Here is an 18,864-nt window from a genome sequence, read left to right as displayed (position 1 = left end):
TGTATATCAGGTCAAAAACACAGAAAATGAAACATTAGGTAAAACCACTTTGCTTTTATTTGGCTAAATGACAACAGCCAGAATAACTCTGAACAAGTTAATGATACTCAGCCAGGAAAACGATATCCTGAACACTGACGGAGGGAAAACATGCCCACAGACGTCGCACTAGTGATAGGGTTAACTGCCATATGAGGCCAGCATTTCTTCCCAAGACTCTGTCTCCCCCGGTTCCCTCTCCCCCATCCCCCTACCCCAGGTTCCTCGATACAAATAATCCAACCAACCGATTCTCTGTGATCAAAACAGTCAAGTGCTTCCAAAAAAGGATGGAAATCCTATTCAAACCTAAAGAAACACAACCTGAGTCACCCTCCACGTTAAACCTCCCACTTTTGTTTTCTCCCCAATCTGAGCACTAATATATAAGTTTGGCAGACGGAAAATCTTTCTTCTTTTAAAGAAAATTAACATCTAAATAGCATAATCCAAAGAACATGTTCTACTTATTTGGAAAAATAGAAGCCAGGGACTACTCTCTATCCCATGACAATCTATTCTATGAGAGAAGACAAAAACAATCATCGTATGACTTTGAAAAATATAACCTTCAAAAATACTTATATTGGTAAGCTTAAAAAAAATACCATTAGTTAAAAACATTGTTAAGGGAGTTTTGTTTTTCCTATATGTATTGGTAAGAGTGTGTGCTGACAGAAAAGGTAGCAGCTATGGCTTTTAGGAAATTAAAGAAAAGCAGCAAAGTGTAATTGATTTGGAAAGACTTAATTTATGAGATCTGGAACAGGATTACTAAAGGCAATGAGCTCCAGAAAATCAAAAGCTACCCAAAGTCAAGAGAATATAGGCATAGAGCAGCAACAGCAGCACTGTGAAGGGCTGTTGTAGAGGGAATCCCCAGAAGCTGCCTGAGAAGTTACCAGCAATCAGAAAAGGTCAAAAATTCTCTTGACCTCATTCATATTTCTCCTCCTCTTCTAGATTTTCAACTTCCTCACATCCCCAACTTTCTTACCCAAACCTCATCCAAGTAGTGGCCTTTGACTCTAGCTACCAGAAGCAACTGTAGCAGTCTACGCATCCATTCCTGTTCCCCTGAAGTTTCAAGTGCTGCCGAGTCCAGTATACACAAGGAGCAGTCGTTCTGCCCAGCCCGTCCCAAGGAAGCTGCTGGAATGGCGCCTCCTGGGCAATGGCAGGACTTCCTCCTCCATTCTCCGCGTGTCTTGCACCCGGGCTCTGGGGCCATCCCACTGGGAAGGCTCTCCCATCTCTGCCACGTTTGGCCTATTCAGGCTGACAGCCCCACAACCTCAGACATTAGTATTAGAAGATTTACAAGTCACTGGTATGGCTGTGGTGTGCCAACCACATTTAACTAGGCACAAATTATCAAATAACGCATCATGCCAACAGCTTCTTCCATCCACCCATTCTTATCCAGCACCTAGGGTCACCTTTATCTTAAAGTATCTAACATGCCACACCTTAAAAGTTTTTGCTTTCAGGCAAAAGTGTTTGAAGATATATAGTGTTGGGAGACTGAGGCTGTAGTGTAGAGTCACCAAAAGGGCAAGAGTATTTTCTAAGGACTTGTGTCCATGCTGGCCCTGACCACCTCACACAGCTTATCGGCCCCGAGGCCATAGTACCAGGTCAGCATGCCAAAAGCAGCCCACCGACAGAGCAGAGGAGGAGGGCCAAAGATTTGAGACCCTGATAACATACTTGAGAGGAGTGACTACAGGAAAGAACCCCACACTTTGGGCATCTCCCTTTCCAAATATACAGGATAGCATGTGTACCTTAAGGGAACAAGTGTGGGCTTCAGTGGTGACTTCATTGCCTTTCTATAGCAGGGAGAGTAAGACTGAAAGAGACAGAATTCCCAAAGGAGGAGGATTGAAGCAGAAAAGTTAAAACAGGTGATCTTATGAAGCTGGATAATGTAGGCCAAGATTAATTTCACCCTTAAAAAAAAAAAGTATTCCAAGCCAAAGCTCATGTAAACCAGATTTGGTAGTAAAAACAGCACTTCATGAGAAGAGTTAGAACTGCCATCGGGACAAAGGTGTCCGTCTTCTCCCCCCCCCCCCCCGTGTCCCTGTACTCTGCCATGCTCTGCCTCCGGTGGTCCGAGTTTCCAGAGCCTCGGCGGGCCTGGTGCAGGCAGGCCGGTTTTACCAGAAGGGAGATGTCTATGAGATGCTCGCAGCCCTAGCAGAGGGGCAAGAAAAGATAAGACGTGGTTTTCTTAGCTGAAAACACCAAAACTCCACCCCCACAAGGGGCATTTATGAGGGACGGGGTGGGGCCCGGACGTAAGCCGTCTTCCCCTGAACGCAGACGGACGGACGGTGATCTGTCACGTGGCTGCAGGCTGCCGGAGGTGAAAGATGAGCTCAAGTTCAACAGCAAGTGTGAAGCTTCAGCATTCTCTGAGCTGAAACTTAAGGGATGCGTCCCCCTGCCAACCACCAGGCAGGCAGTGTGGGAGAGACGGAGAACCTGCCATATGGGGAGCCCTTGCTTGGTGCCTTGCGGAGGGGCCGTGGAGGAAAGTCAGTCCCTGCCAGCGGCCGCTCTCAGAGGAAAGCGCCGGCTCCAGCCCAGAGCATTCCTAAGAGGGGCGGAGTCCAAGAGGAAGGTAGGTATTTCCTTATGCTTTCATGTCCAAGGTCTATGCAAATCTCTGTTTAATATGGCTGTGCGCAGCCTGGATTAACAAATCATGTTCAAATTACAGACATTTACAAAGTACCCTTTGTAAAAAGCTAGGTAGTAAGCATAGAAACAGGAGTAGCAGGACCAGGGACTTACTCCAGGGGGAAATGAAACTGAACTTTGTGTGGGACTGAGCGCTGTCCCACCCCCTGAGTTGTTTTTGGAGTTCCTTCCTTTGGCGTAGAAGACAAGGAAGAGACTGACAAACGCTCCCAAGGACCGGGCCACAGAGTCTTCTGAGATGAACACAGCGGAAACGCCGGAAACGCCGCAGCTGACGCCATGTGCTCTGGCTCCAGCCCCGTTAGTGTCTTCATGGGCCCCAGTGGGTCCAACAAGAAACTCCTCAGGGAGTAAACTGGATTAGACCTCCTTCTTCCACAGCCACAGTGACACTTGTGCCGGCAGTACCGTTAGGATTTGTAACTATTACCCAGCTTTTAGCATTTTTTTCAAGGAAACAAAAATTATATCTCCCCTCACCAAAAAAATCACCCATCAGCATGGCTCGTTGCTTGAACGATTTGGCAAGCCCGTTTGCCTCAGAACAGAAGGCAAACACTTATAGTGTTATCAGGAAGAAAAGGCCTCTGGGTATTACACCACTTCTTTCTGCCCACTCCTCAGGGGCAAAAAAAAAAAAAAAAAATTCTACTTACTATATTTTAAAGACTAATTTCTAAAAATTAATAAAAAGGACAATTTCCCTGTCAAGATCATATGAACATAAACAGTAAAGGAAAGTCCATGGGGAGGGTATTTGGATGCAGTAGCCTCCTCCTTGGGGGGGTGATGTCTGTTGGAGAATGGGCTGTCTGGTCCCCGATCGGAGGTCCTCTCGCCCAATTGTCTTTCCTTTGTAGCTGTCCTTAGGTTTATTGTTGGGATCACAATTTGGAATTCAACGGAGAGCTTCTGACGGTGATGGGACGAGGGAGGGGAGAGGAAAGGAGGGTTGAAAAATTAATCTTCTTCATCTTCGCTGATATCGTAGGCTGCAGCCTTGTGCCTGGAGAGGTTTGTCGGGGAGGAAGACGGGGAAGTCTTGCCGGAGAAGGGCCATCGGAAAGAGGGGGAGGGGGAGCGCTCTCGAGTGGGGCTGCTGCTGGGACTCTGCTTTGGGCTGATGGCCTGCAGCATCCGGCCTTTCCCCTCTTTCAGCATGTGTTTCTGGGGAGACCAAAAGGAAGAGTTAGAAGAAGCCCATGGATCCTACTAAGCCCCCCCTGGCACGTCTGAGACTTCCAATGATCACGAGTGCCCTCTGCAATGTCAAAGTCACTGGAGTAAGCCAGAGAAGGGGCAGGGCTAGATCCCTGAGTAATTTTCTGTCTAAAGTGGTCTATGTTATACAACTTACCTAAAGGTTGTATCTAGTCACCTAATCTTGACTTCTATGTCAAAGGAATTCTTAAAAGCCTACTTGGTTTGTAGTCCAGGCTCCAGGCACAAACAAAGGAATTAACACCAACAAAAGGTATCTTCCTGGAGCATTAGAGTTCTCTGAAAAGGAAATTCCGTATTTTCTCTGAATAATCAATCTATTTTGGTATCCAAACACTCTCACAGCCAGATCCTTCCTGACATCCAACCGAGGGCTCACTTGCTGAATACCTACACACACGCCCTTTATTTGGCTGAAGAAACCTTGCTATTCCTCAAGGACAGAATCGCCACCTCACCCCGCGATTCTGAGGCAGCTGTTTATTAGTGGAGGCAGCTTCCTTTTTTATTGTTCTTTGTTCTTTCCTTTCCTTCTGTCCAAAGCTATAGTGTAGAAGTGGGCAAGGCCACTTATGTATCTTGTCACCAGATTTGGATGTTGATAGACGGCTGGTGAAATTATTTAGGAGAATATGTAAACTCTTTCTATAAACATTTGAAAGAACTTTTTGGGGGGATAGTTGAAAAATAGTTCTGCCCAGTAAGAGGAACTGATTAGATAACCTCTGAACGTGGACGCCCCTTTCTGCTCACGGACTCTATGATTCTTTCCACAGCCGGAGGATCCCCACCGCATCCCCGAAGTTCCCTGAGTCACCCGCTGGAGAAAACACACCAGTGCTCCTTCCGGACCAAACATTTCCAGGAAATTCCCAATGAACTCTCGGGATTTCTCCTCCCATTTCTGAATGAGGTCAATGCTTTTTTCCTCCACCTTCTGAACAAATTCTTTTGACTTTTCTTCCACATCTTTCACTTTCTTCTTTACTTTGTCAACCCGTTCCTGCAAATGGTATTTCTTCTCCTAGGTAAAGAAAGAACTGTTTTAAGAGACCGTACCCACTCTGACATTTCTTACCAAAGGGAGGAAAGAAACATGGTTCATCACTCTATTGACATTCTTTTCAGTCTTTAGAATTTCACTTTGCTTAATCTACTCCACACTTCTCTAGCATAACAGGTAAGATATGCTCTGGGTGGTCAATCTTATACAAAAAGTGTGGTAATTCTAACATCACGGAAACCCAAACCAAACTAAATATATAAGGTAGGCCCAGTTACATGTATGCAACCAAATGAAGTAACATTTTTAAAGATAAAACTTAAGACTTAGAATATAAACATGCCCAACATAACCCAAATCACATTCTAGATGGAGATGTGAAGGGAACAAGATCACTGCAGAATATTGCCAAGAATAAGCCACTATACTAGGTTGAAAGTTGAAGTAGTAGATCTTTACTTAATTCATTTTGTATTGGATTTTTCTCCTCTATCATTGGCTTATTCTATGATTTTAAAAGAGTTGTTTTTAATTTTTGGAAGTCTGCTTGCTCATTCACAAAGTAGATACTCTTTGGTCCTACCAACTTCCCTAAGGAAGGGCAATGGGAAGGGGGAGTCTTTAGTCAAATGAAAAATATTCTCACAATTTCCCAATCATAGAGAGGTAAGGAAATATGTTTAAATTTTGAACACCTGAAAAAAGAGAAAAGGTTCTGTAGTGGGCGGTTAACAACAGCTAGGGTTTATCTGCATAGGTAAGTCATATTCAGACGAAACCATTTCACCCAGTCATAATTCACAGGATGAGGAACAGGTAAGGAAGCTTGGTAAGCTACTAATGTAGAAGATACAGTTAGCAGCTTTCTTTTTAAATGAACTTTATAGAGGTGTAATTTACATATACAAAATGTATAGCAGTTTGTTGCTAAAGGATAATATTAAGCTAAGGTAAACTTTGCTTCCATAAATCAAATTTTAAAACGTAGATCTATATGTCCTGAGAAATGGCATGCCAAATGTATGTCGCTACCCACACAGGGAGAGGATCCATAGCTTTTACCAGATTTTCAAAAGAACACCAAATAAATAAAAAAGCTAAGAACCACTATTAATGTATTTGATATACATGTTGGACTTTAAAATTGAAAATTCTCATTTATTGAATTGGCTGTGTGTCTTTATATCAATGTATTGATATTAGACCAGAAAGGCAGAAAATATCTGTCTTATCTTTGTAAAGAGCTCAGCATGGCGTTATCTGCAGGAATCCGATGGGCTTTTGGAGGAAATAACCATAGCAGACTGAAAAGCAGGTTCAGCTCAGGTGAAGTGGGAGGCAATGTGTGTCCTGTAGGGCCAGGGAACTCTGGGATGAGGCTGGAACTCACGTTGATAAAGCTGACATTGAGCTCCTTCGCCGTGTAGCCCCTCTGCAGGTTCCGCCTGGCGTACACATCGTAGTCCCGGACAATCCGGGTGATGATGTCTGACGTGGAGATCCCTTCTGTCCTCTGTGTTGGCGCGAACATGCCTACCCCCAACACACAGACCCGGTGACACTCTGGTTAGCTCAGGCGGCAGGGCTAGAGAGAAACTGGGAGCAACATCCCTTTCCTTTCCTATTACTAAGGGAAGTCTGGAGATACTGACATACAGGAGGAGGAATGAGTCAAAGGAAAGGGGTTAAGGAAAGGGAGGGCTATGTGGCCCTAATATTAAGAAAAACCTGGGGCTGGAGAAATCCCTGAAATTAAGAGAGATATCAGTAAGTAGATGTTTAGTCTGAGAACTGATGGATCTCAGTGCTGTGCTCACTTTATCCTCTTACCAAAGTGTGACCTGAAAGTGGATGTTGAATTTCTCAGTGTATAAACTTTTCTCTGTAGAGTAGTTGTGTGGCTGAATCTCTGTCACTGCCCCTGAGACTATACACATCACAGTGAGAATATGTACATCGACTTACTCACCTGCTTCCTTAATGTGCTTATAAACATCATCACTTCCTGCGGAAGAATAAGGGATGTCATCATGGGCCACAAAATCAATCTGAAAATAAGTAAACATCATTTAAAACCCAGGATACCTGCCATGCAGAAAGAACCAGTAAAACTCTCAGGCCCAGAAAAAGGTCAAAGGGCCCAGGTCTCAAACGGACATTTTCTCTTTTTATTTTATTTTATTTTTAGAGAGAGAGAAAGGGAAAGAGGAGAAGAGAGAAAAACATCAATCAGCTGCATACTCCCTACTGGGGATTGAGCCCGAAACCAGGGCGTGTGCCCTGACTGGGACCTGAACTGGCAATCTCTTGGTGCATGGGCCAAAGCTCAACCCCTGAGCCACACTGGCCAGGGCTGGACATTTTCTCTTTGTCTCTCATGTTTTGCTCACTAATTCCATGATTCATAAGCCACTCAACCTAATTATTTATGGATCATAAATATGAGGTCAGCAGGGTTCTCTTATCAGCTCTTTCTCCTGGCGTACTAGAAATGCTACCTTCACTCTGTATACCAGTCACATGTTTGGAAAATTGGGCTGGATGTGCTAGTGTATGGCAACGAGGAAAGAAGAAAGGAAATCTCATCCTCCCGGGTCTAAAAGAATTCATCAAATAAGGTTTCTGGAAGTCTGGGAAAGAGGTTATTGTTAACTGGTTTCTCTCTCAGACCAGGAGAGGAGTGAGAATATAAAAATGGCAACCAAGAACCCTTTTATTAGAATAGATACATCTATATTCCTGAGAAATGCAAAATCCAAAGCCATAAAAGATCTTTAGGTCTCAGGATCTATCATTTTACTAGTGTCAATACCTCTTGCAACAGTGAAGAGACCACTGGCACTGGATCAATAATCTTTCCGGGAAATAGGCTAAGCCTCACTTACTTACTCCTCCCTAAATATGCCATAGACGCTTCACTAATATAATTGCTAATACCACCACCAACTCCCAGAAGCCACTGTCGTGTGAAATGTGCTCATCAGGACTGTGTCAGGGATTTACAGCTAACATCTCAATTACCCATAAGTACACTGCTAACAAGAAGAAAAAGAAAACGGAAGTTCCTCTAACCTCTTCTGCTTAGGCCTTCTTGGCTGTGTTACTGGGAATAAACTTGCCTTTGGCACCACGGAGTGTTGATGTAGAAAAGTTAGAGAACTATATAAGGTGTGTCCTGCTCCTAAATAGTTAGAACAAATATCCCTTAGCTTCAGGCCTTCCCTTCAAAAGTATTGCTTTTGAAGCACTTTGGCTGCCTCTGTTCCTTTCTGTTTCATTGGACAATTCACCTTCAATATCCCATACACCCCTGTAGAAAACTGACCATGTGCGCTGAAACCGGTTTGGCTCAGTGGTAGAGCGTCGGTCTGCGGACTGAAAGGTCCCGGCTTCGATTCCGGTCAAGGGCATGTACCTTGGTTGTGGGCACATCCCCGGTAGGGGGTGTGCAAGAGGCAGCTGGTCGATGTTTCTCTCTCATCGACGTTTCTAGCTCTCTAGCTCTCTCCTTTCCTCTCTGTAAAAAATAAATAAAAAAATAAAAGAAAAGAAAGAAAACTGACCATGTGCTGCTGGCTTCTCACCCTGGCCTGATAAACCCCTGGCGTACCTTCACACTGTATACCAGTCACCGTGGCTTGCAGGCCTCCACCCTGGCCTGATAAATCCCTCTTATCTTTTGTAGCTACCTTTTACAGGTAACCTGTTGCTTTAATGTGGGATAATTAAAAGGAGGTAAGGGGCTTTATAATACTAACTTGCTGAGCAAAAGTGAGAAACCTCCCTGGTTTCTGACTGCATACAACTTCTAGCCCAAAGTCAAAGCCCTGAAACTAAGTTTCAGTCAACACAAGAGTAGTCTGTGCTTATCTGTCTTATTTCCTGGAATGCGAGGGAAGCACAGCTGGGGCTATGTCTATTCTAAAGAGACTGGTATGCTATGAGGATATATAACTAAAGTGTGTGGAGGTGGATGGGGATCGATTTCTACAGTGTGACCTGCTACAGTGTGATCTGGACCAGATGATTTAGCCTTCCTGGCCTTGTTCTCATATAAAAATTACCCAACAGGATTATTATGGGGAGCAAATGAAATATAATCTATGTAAAGGTGCTTATAAACCATCAAACCCCATATAAATGTCAGGGATGACTATTATTAGTAGCGATATCATTGTCATCTCCTCACTGTGGAATTTACAGAGAAGGTAGAAGTAAAATAAGGCCAGTGGAAAACTAGTCCAAGTACCATCGGCCTCAAGAGTTGAAGAGATCCCGGAACAGAGAAAGGGGGCGTGTGCCGTTTCTCACCCGGTGCTCTGCCAGGAACTCCGGAGTCAGGGTCCAGGGGGCGTTCCTCACCACCTCATCCACGTAGCGGCAGTGCTGCACTGCGTCGTAGCGCTCATTTTCGTTCATCACCGTGAAGCCTTTGAAGTTGTGCGTCAGCTCATCACTGCAAACTGAGTTCACCACATCACAGGGTGGTAAGTCAAAGCCCCCTTCGCTTTACCACTGCTCAGTCACCAACCCCTCCCGTTCCCCGGAGCTGTAACCATTTCCCACACCCGGAGACAAAGCCTCTGGGGGGTAGCTCAGTCTGGGTGACAATGCTTTTCCTAATCCAAGATACACCTTCAAGAGCAACGCTCACTAAATAGTATGTTCACATTTGGAGAAGAGAGACTTCAATGGGGCTAAAATCTTTGGTTTTGAAATAAACCTGCCGTGCATTTCTGCATCAGTTAAGTTTTATAAGACTGTACTGGGCATATGGATTTGTTAAGTGAATTTTGTAATTCAGTAGGGTCAAAATGATAAACTGAAATCCAGAGTGAATGTCATTCTCAAACAGGCAACAGGGATCTCATGTGACTACAGAAATTCAGCTAAAAACAGTGAGATAAATAAACACTGGACATCTCAGGTCACTGAGCTTAGAACTTCTCTCTCCAGGTTCATATATGTTATGTTTTAGAGAAGCTACTATATCCTTCATTTAAAAACAAAAACAAAAACCAATATACTCAGGTTATAAAGGTAGAAGAAAAAGGCTCCTATAATTTTTTTCTGGCCTATACCTAAAGTCATCAGGTGTTTTCTTACCTCCCACAATGAGGTATGTATTAGGGAAAAGGTTCTTTGCTTGCATCAGAGCCCGGGCATGACCAGAATGAAATAAGTCAAATATTCCATCTGCATAAACTCTCACAGGTCGCTCATCTAAATCCAAAAGAAAATTTATTACAAAAATACAATGATTCAATATTTCCTATTCAACAAATGGAAATGGCACTGTGTGACTAATCCATCCCAGCATACCTCTCTCTTAAGGTGTGAGGAGTAACACCACACACGTCATTGGCGACAAAGACCTTTGACGTCATATCCACGAACTCTGTTAGTGTGGTTATACCAAACTGCTTATGCAGTTGGATTTCATGATTATCTTTTTTTATTTTTAGATGTGAAAAGTCCAAAACTTCAAAATCCTCACTTTCAGTTCAGGTTTAAACTTCATTACACATGACCAAAATAATAGTACAATCTGGCTGTTTGCTCTCTCATTTTCAAGCTGCCTTGAACACTAATGACTAAAGCTTTGCTTTGAAAATAAGCTTTCCTACCATTGCCCAGAGAGTAAGGAGTGATCCATAAAGATGAGATTAAGAAAGATGGGAGGTAAGGACCAGTTATCAATTTATTGCTCCTCAGTCCCAGACGCACCCTCAGTACCTGCTCAGATGGAATTCCTTCCAGCATTTCTCCTTGACAGTGAGCATGGTGTTACACTTTCTCAGTAGAGGGTGATATACCAAGTATTTAAAAGATCAAATATATAAATATTCTTCTCTCCATTAGTGAGAATAATAAAGAACTGATTGTCAATTGTGTGTGTGTGGTAGTGGACTATGAAAGAAAAACCTTAAGACTAATTCCAAATCCAAATAAACACATAGAGAGTAAAATTGACATAATGGTTCATCATGCTTCAAATGATAACCCTAAAAGAATAGCTTTTCCTCTATTCACATCTCTACTATGTGAATAGAGGAAAAGCTATTTCTCTGTAGCAGCAGAATATAACATAAGAATGTCTATCACTCTGGGAAAGAAGGGCCAGAGTCTCATCAGATATACTGAAGGCAGGAATCAGATTCCTATCTCTCCTGCCTTGTAACTCAAGACACTGAATCAAGGGGGAGGAAACTGGCTCTCAGAAAGCTTATGGACTTCTTTCCAGATAGGTTTATCCATAAACAAGTAGCTTTTAAACTGAGAAATGATATATTGCTGATTGAAATATAAATTAATACAACTTAAGATGGGCAATTAGGCAATATATATCAAAAGTCAAATGACAAATGCTAATACCATTTGGCCAAGCTATTTCAGTTCTGGAATTTATCTCGCAGATATATTTGTAAAAATGTATATCATTCATTTCAGCATTGTTTGTAACAGCAAAAAGTTTAGGAAAAAAACTAAGTTTCGCCCTAGCTGGTTTGGCTCAATGGATAAAGCTTCGGTCTGTGGACTGAAGGGTCCCAGGTTCAATTCCGGCCAGGGGCACATGCCTGGATTGTGGACTCAAACCCAAGTAGGGGGTGTGCAGGAGGCAGCCAATCAGTGATTCTCTCTCATCATGAATGTTTCTCTCTCTCCCTTCCTCTCTGACATCAATACAAATATATTTAAAAACAAAACAAAAAAAAAACTATCATTTTAAAAAAGAGAATACAACCTAAGTTTCAGTGAAAGACTGAATATACCACAACACATTAAAGGGCGGGAGGACTTATAGGTTATTTGTTTATATATCCACAAAGATTGGTAAAACTGGTTGCCCATAAAGGGATACTGGATGGCTGTGAGACAGTGATGAAAGGAAGGCATTCCACTCTATATTAACTTTTTCTGCTTTATGAGTGTTAAGCATGACAATGCATAGATTTTATAATATAGGAAACAAAAATTATATATAAACAAATACACCAATACAATGAAAAACTGAGAAATAATATGATGAACTAAAAAGTCACAAAGGTTATAGTTCAAGCTTGCCAACCAGCCCTTTCCTCTGTACTCTTAACCCCTTTAAGCCTGTTTCCTCATCAAAAAAAAAAAAAAAAAAAGGCAAAACAAAACAAAATCTGAGTACTATAATCTCACATCCACATCCTAGAGATCATGACCATGAAGTAACTAACATACTTTCATTTTTCCTAAACAAGTCCAGAGAGGCTATGATCTCACTTTATTTGATCCTTAAAGACAAAGGATAGAATATGAAAAGAATATTTTGTTGTTTTTCTGCCATTAGCATACATCAAGGGCAAAGTGAGATTTCCTGACAGTGGAAATACATAGAATGCTGTTGTGCAATGGCTATTTGCCAGTAGCTAATCATGCATATTAGGCCACGTCACCACTGAGTCCTTTTGTCAGACCAAAGCCAGCTGTGCTTCTTGCCCTCTTTAGTGTTTCCCCAACCTCCCAACTTCTTAATTCCCTATGACTTAACCCCAAGTCTTTGGTAAAACCTGGCTGGTATATTAACCAAATAGCCAGAAGGGGCCATTATTGAACTAGAAAATCTGAGGATCCATTCTTTCACCAAGTGGCTATTGGCCAGGATAACCAGACCCTCCCTCTGATTTACATCTGTTGTCTCAGCATATTATTAAGCATGAACCCTTTAATTCTCAAAATGGTCCTGATTTGGATGACAAATTACAATCCTTGCACTATTACTAGCTAACAAACTAGAAGTTCTCCTTCAGGCCGAATAAACCTGGACTTCAATTTATTCTTTCTTTTGATATATTCTCTCAAATACCTATCACCAAATCTATTTTGTCCCCAACAGATTTCCATTGTCCTTCAGACTCTGCTTTTTCTTCATTTCTCCCAGAGAATATATCACTGATTTTCTTTTCTTTTTCTTTTCTTTTTTTCAGAAGAGATGATCTTATTTCTCAAGTCATATTTGTTTTTTCTCTGGGTAGTGAGTTTTCTCCTAGATTCCACAAACTTCCCTCTTGTACTCTCTTACCTCCCAAGTGAAAATCTGGGGGCATAGAGAGGAATGCCCCCTTGTGCTAATTATTTGTTTAAAATTCACTAACTATGGCATGTTGTATGCAGATTCATTACTGGCTCATCCGTTGGCCAGCACTGGCATGAATTCAGTCAGCTACTCGGCTACTTAAACATAAAACAGAACAGACGGAAGGAGATACAGGAGAAACACCGGAGACAGCATTAGGCCAGCAAACTTTACAGGCTACTTTGTGACTATCTGTACCACCTAAAATACAATCAGCTGGCCAATGGTCTTCTATTGTTAATAACTAATATCTATGAAGAGTCGCACCACTTTAGGGTGAAAAGAACACAAAGATGGAAAAACTTGGGTTTTAGCTTAAATTTTATCATAAACTATTTGTTTTACTGTAGAGGAGCTTTTAATTCTAAGTTTCTATGGACCTTAATTTCTTGTTGTAGATAGTATAAAGAAAGAGACTATACAGTACATTACCTCAAAAAATGAACTACTTGTAAAATTATATTATTCTAAATTTTTAAAAATTACTTATTAGTTAGTACCTGTTAATTATAGGCTTCCAAACGTGTGAAAAGCACATCTACACACATGTAATGTATCTCAGGTGGGTAACGTAACTAACGTGGCCAGGTCTGAATGAGGTGCTGCATTCTGAAAGTGAGTCATCAGAGTGCATGAACAGTCCTTGCCCTCAGTAGACTCTACTATCACATCTGAATGTGACCTTTGTTCTGCTTGGTGGCATTTTGAAATCTAACCTGCCAGCATTACACCTTGTTACCTATAGCCTGTTTTTCCAGGTTGTCATTTTACCTGCCCCATTAGCCTTTATTCCTCAAACAAGGGGAACCAATCCCAAAACATCACATCATGAATCAGAAGGGCTGTGATCAACATGTATAAACACTTTTGCAAATGAAAAGCATTCTTTGAAATTTTGAGGACCCAAACTATACTCCACAGAGCCAAGATTTAGTCAGAGAGTATTGGGATCCCTGGCCTGACACTGTACAGCATTCATTTCTATTCGCATTTCACTATTCCTCAGTTACAACAAGGAGCAAATATACTATTATAAAACAATTAAGAAGTAGCCACAGCCCAGTCGGCGTGGCTCATGGTTGAGCATCGACCTGTGAACCAGGAGGTCACGGTTTGATTCCTGGCCAGGACACATTCCCAGACTGTGGGCTTGATCCCCAGTGTGGAGCATGCAGGAGGTAGCCAATCAATGATTCTCTCGCATCACTGATGTTCCTATCTCTCTCTCCCTCTTCCTTCTTCTCTGAAATTAATAAATAAATAAATATATATATATACTATATATATATATATATATATATATATATATATAACCACAAATATTCTATATAATAAAAACCTAATAACACAAATTGTTTAAACAGAAATTCGACCACTCACTAAGTCACTATGACGTGCATTGACCACCAGGGGGCAGCATGGAACATGGTGGGCATCCAAGACACAGTGCTGACAGTGGGCAGCAGAGGAGGTTCTGCCAGCCCTGATGGGCCCTGAGGAGAGTGGGACCACAGCAGGATGGTGGAGCAGGTGAGCAGGCAGCACTAGGCCAAGGAGGGTGCAAACGGGGGTCCGATTGCCTCACAGATTGCTACCAGTGATGGTGGCTGGGAGGGTGGGGGGAGGGGAAGGCAGGGCTGTTTCCCCGGCTCCCAGGCGCTGAGGGAGCTGGTGGGCGGCAACCATAATCAATCAACCCATAGACGGTCACCCTTGTCGGCAGGCCCTGATCGGTTCAGGGCCAGGCCCCAGGCTGGAATGGAGACCTGGAGGGTGAGGGGTGGCAGCGACCAACCTCCCGTGGAACTCAGGCAGGTGGCTGCGACCTCTCACTTCACCGGCTACCTGGGGGCGTGGGTGACAAGGCCAGAGAGGTATGGTGACAAGGACAGAGAGGTATGCAGGGAGTCCACCGAGCTCGCTCTAACTCCCACTGCTACCCTCCCCTGGGACACCAGAGCTCATGCGCCAAGAAGCCCCTGTACTCAGGTGCTGGGCACCACGAGGAGCACGCTCTGCACCCACACGGCCTCTTCCGCTGAGCCGGGCCACAGCCACTGGGACCACAGGGGCCGGTCGGGCTCCCCATGGGTTCGCACAGGAGCCAGTCTGCAAGGGGAGAGAGCAAGGTGCCCGCCTGCTTCCTTGTGGCACCACAGGCCATGGCATCTGGCCATGCTCACCGCACCTCCTCATGGGGACTAGTGACTCAAGCGGGGGGGGGGGGGGGGGGGGGAGGGGGGGGATACGACGACGACGACACTACGACGACGGAATGTGGGGGCCCAGAGGGCCTCGGTGCTGCCCAGGGCCCAGAATTCAGCTGGGACCTGCCCTTCCACGCCAGATGCTCAAGTTTCAATCACCAGCCAGGTCTAGGGACTGCATCTGTGCACAAATTTCATGCACTGAATCTCTAGTCTTCCATAAAGATTTATGGCTATAACTGCTTCTTACTCCCTAGTGCTTGCCTGAGTTTGAGTCAAGACCTATGCTTACAGAATAGACAAAATACTTACTATAGTGATTGAAAAAAATAAAGAAGGATTGAATAAAAGGAGGATTGAAGAATTCATAAAGAAGGACAGCCAAAACCCGGTTTGGCTCAGCGGATAGAGGGTCGGTTTGCGGACTGAAAGGTCTCAGGTTCAATTCCAGTCAAGGGCATGTACATTGGTTGTGGGCACATCCCCGGTGGGGGGTGTGCAGGAGGCAGCTGGTCGATGTTTCTCTCATTGATGTTTCTAGCTTTCTATCCCTCTTACTTCCTCTCTGTAAAAAAATCAAAATATATTAAAAAAAAGAAGAAGAAGAAGAAGTAAGGACAGCTACCTACAAGACTGTATTCACAACATATGCTCATGGAAGTTTCTTGATGATCCCTAAAACTAATTGAGTATCTAGCATACACATATTATGTAAACTGAGCATACAAATAAAGAGTATGGGCTTTGAAAATAATAAAGTGAGTCTTTAAAACACTGGAAAATTACAATATCAAGGAAGGTAAGTCCTAGCTGGTTTGGTTCAGTGAATAGAGCATCAGCCTGCGGACTGAAGGGTTCCAAGCTCGATTCCGGTCAAGGGTACATGCCCCCAATGGGGGATGTGCAGGAGGCAGCCAATCAATGATTGCTTTCATCATTGATGTTTCTATCTCTTTTTTCCTCTCTCTTCCTTTCTGAAATCAATAAAGATATATTTTTTTAAAAAAAAAGAAAGATAAAATTAAGTGATGAGTATCTTTTAACTTGAGATATTTTTGTCTTCTATCATCAATAGCATAATAGCTAGGGTACTTACTAATAGGAAGATTTGGGGAACAAATTGAAGGTTATTAAAAATGTGGTAGCCTCACATATTATTTGGACCTTTGTAAAAATCAATAAGGTTAAAGTCCAGCTCTGCTATATCTCATAATTATGGTAATAGACCAAGAAGCAAATATGTACTACTATATCTCAAAGCTGTGATAACATCCTGGGAAACAAGTGCCTAATACATAATTTTAAAAAAATGCAATTTTATGGAGTACAGGTATCCTCCCAAAAGAATAACAAGGGAGCTAGAAGGAACTCATCTCCCTTGTCCCAACTAGTCTTTATAGGTAAAATGAGGGAAGAATATAGAAAGTGGGTGTATATTTGATAAATACAATTAAATGCTAAAAATAACAACTAAGTAATAGGGCATTTACTTACAAGGAGTTCCTCTGCTGGCTTCTTCCATAGTTACCCTGACATAGGGCTTATTAAAGTCTACTTCAATTTCATCAGAAAAAGGAGCTGGCTGCCGTAAGCCCTTAAGAAGAGGAAAGTGAAAGAGGGGAAAAATAGTTAAATTCAATGATACAAACTGAAATACTCAAAAAATGGCAGCTTTACAGAACAATCAGTTTCTTAATATACTGTGACTAAAATTCCTCCTAAAAGTTCAATAACACAAAAAATAAAAAAATAAAAAGGCATTCCAAAATGACAAGTGAAAGTTGCAACCTTTCTTTTTAAAATTTCTTTATTGATTAAGGCCGTGGTCGGCGAACTACATGTGGCTCTTTGGCCCCTTGATGTGGCTCTTCCACAAAATACCTCGGCCTGGACGAGTCTATTTTGAAGAAGTTGCGTTAGAAGAAGTTTAAGTTTAAAAAATTTGCCTCGCAAAAATTAATTCAATCATTGTACTGTTGATATTTGGCTCTGTTGACTAATGAGTTTGCCAACCACTGGATTAAGGTATTATATATGTGTCCTTACCCCCCCATTTACCCCCAATCCCCTACTCATGCCCTCACCTCCCTGTTGTCTGTGTCCATTGGTTAGGCTTATTATATGCATGCATACAAGTCCTTTGGCTGATCTCTCCCCCTTTCCCCACCCTCCCTTATTTTCCCTCTGAGGTTTGACGGTCTGATCTATGCTTCTCTGTCTCTGGATCTGTTTTTGTTCATCAGTTTAAGTTGTTCATTATATTTCATAAATGAGTGAGATCATGTGATATTTATCTTTCTCTGACTGGCTTATTTCACTTAGAACAATACTCACCTAATGAACAAATCACAGTGTCAAAGATAAATAAATGTTTGCTAATGATTTCAGGGTAAAGGCTGAACAAGATGGCTGGCAACAGTTCCAACTAACCAGACCCAGAATGACGGCTGCTCTGCTGCCTGGCAGCACAGCCAACCCTGATCTATGTGACAAAATTGCCAAGGTTCATAAGTGCATTTTCAAATCACTTCAACTAGTAGATTGGGAAGGCAAACAGCTCCTGTGTGCTTTATTAAGCACAATTATCATTGTGTAATGCTTTGCACTGCAAATATATTCTAATACTCATAACAGCCCTGTGAATCAAGTAGTATAATAGCTGGTATCCTCAAGAAAATGAGGTTCAGAGAAGTTAGATGAATTGTAGGCAATTACAGTAAAACCTCAATATAATGGACTAATTCAGGTGAGAAGGTGGCCAAAATTCTCTTATGTAAGTAGTTTTTCTGAATGCATATATTAAAAAATCAACAAATTAGTTAATTTACCTGTTTTTATTTATGCAGACACATTTGTGTAACTAAACTTAAATATGTATGAAAAGTATACTTTCACAGGAAAGTGTTCTATATGTATTAAAATCATTTTAAATTTATATTGAATAGTTTTAGCAAATTCACCAGTCACCAGAGGTAAACAAATGCACACGGCTGGGGTGTGGCTTAGTGCACATCGGAACATCAACCCACTGGTGTTAAAACTGCTTGAGAAAGAGCATAGGTTGGATCAGAAACAGAGTCTTCAATAAATGGTGTTGGGAAAATTGGACAGGTACATGCAAAAAAATGAAACTAGCCCACCAACTTACACTATATACAAAAATAAACTCAAAATGGATAAAAGACTTAATGTAAGAAGTGAAACCATAAAAGTCCTAGAAGAAACCATAGGCACCCAAATCTTAGACATCTCTTGTAGCAATATATTTACTGATACAACTCCTAGAACAATGGAAACTAAGGAGAAAATAAACAAATGGAGCTATATTAAATAAAAAGCTTCTGCACTGCAAAAGAAACCATCAACAAATTAACAAGAGAGCCCACTACATGGGAAGACATATCTGCCAATTATACATCTGATAAAGGGTTATTCTCCAAAATTTATAGGGAGACACAGTGATCCCACTCTTAGAAATATATCCTAAGAAACCTGAAACACTCATCAGAAAGAATATATGCATCCCTATGTTCATAGCAGCGCAAATTACAATAGCTAAAATTTGAAACAGCTTA

At 42.1% G+C, this 18,864-nt stretch overlaps 1 protein-coding gene across 2 annotated transcripts in view; it reads right to left on the bottom strand.

Annotated features, from left to right (window-relative positions):
- Window positions 1-34: 34 nt before the first annotated feature.
- Window positions 35-18,864, bottom strand: part of PCYT1A (phosphate cytidylyltransferase 1A, choline) — a 59,256-nt gene continuing 40,426 nt past the window's right edge. For both annotated transcript variants that reach the window (XM_084871713.1, XM_084871714.1), the window contains 7 exons: window positions 16,784-16,883; window positions 10,079-10,195; window positions 9,284-9,435; window positions 6,942-7,020; window positions 6,363-6,505; window positions 4,805-4,993; window positions 35-3,915 (listed from right to left, as the gene is read on the bottom strand). In XM_084871713.1, the coding sequence (XP_084727839.1) occupies window positions 3,709-3,915; window positions 4,805-4,993; window positions 6,363-6,505; window positions 6,942-7,020; window positions 9,284-9,435; window positions 10,079-10,195; window positions 16,784-16,883 (987 nt within the window). In that variant the 3' untranslated portion in view covers window positions 35-3,708. The remainder of the gene's footprint in view (window positions 3,916-4,804; window positions 4,994-6,362; window positions 6,506-6,941; window positions 7,021-9,283; window positions 9,436-10,078; window positions 10,196-16,783; window positions 16,884-18,864) is intronic.

The sequence above is a fragment of the Pipistrellus hanaki genome, assembly GCF_964339955.1.
Source record: "Pipistrellus hanaki genome assembly, chromosome: 2".
Taxonomy (NCBI): Eukaryota; Metazoa; Chordata; class Mammalia; order Chiroptera; family Vespertilionidae; genus Pipistrellus; species Pipistrellus hanaki.
The sequence above is the reverse complement of the archived record's forward strand: the minus strand, read 5'-3'. Positions and strand labels throughout refer to the sequence as shown.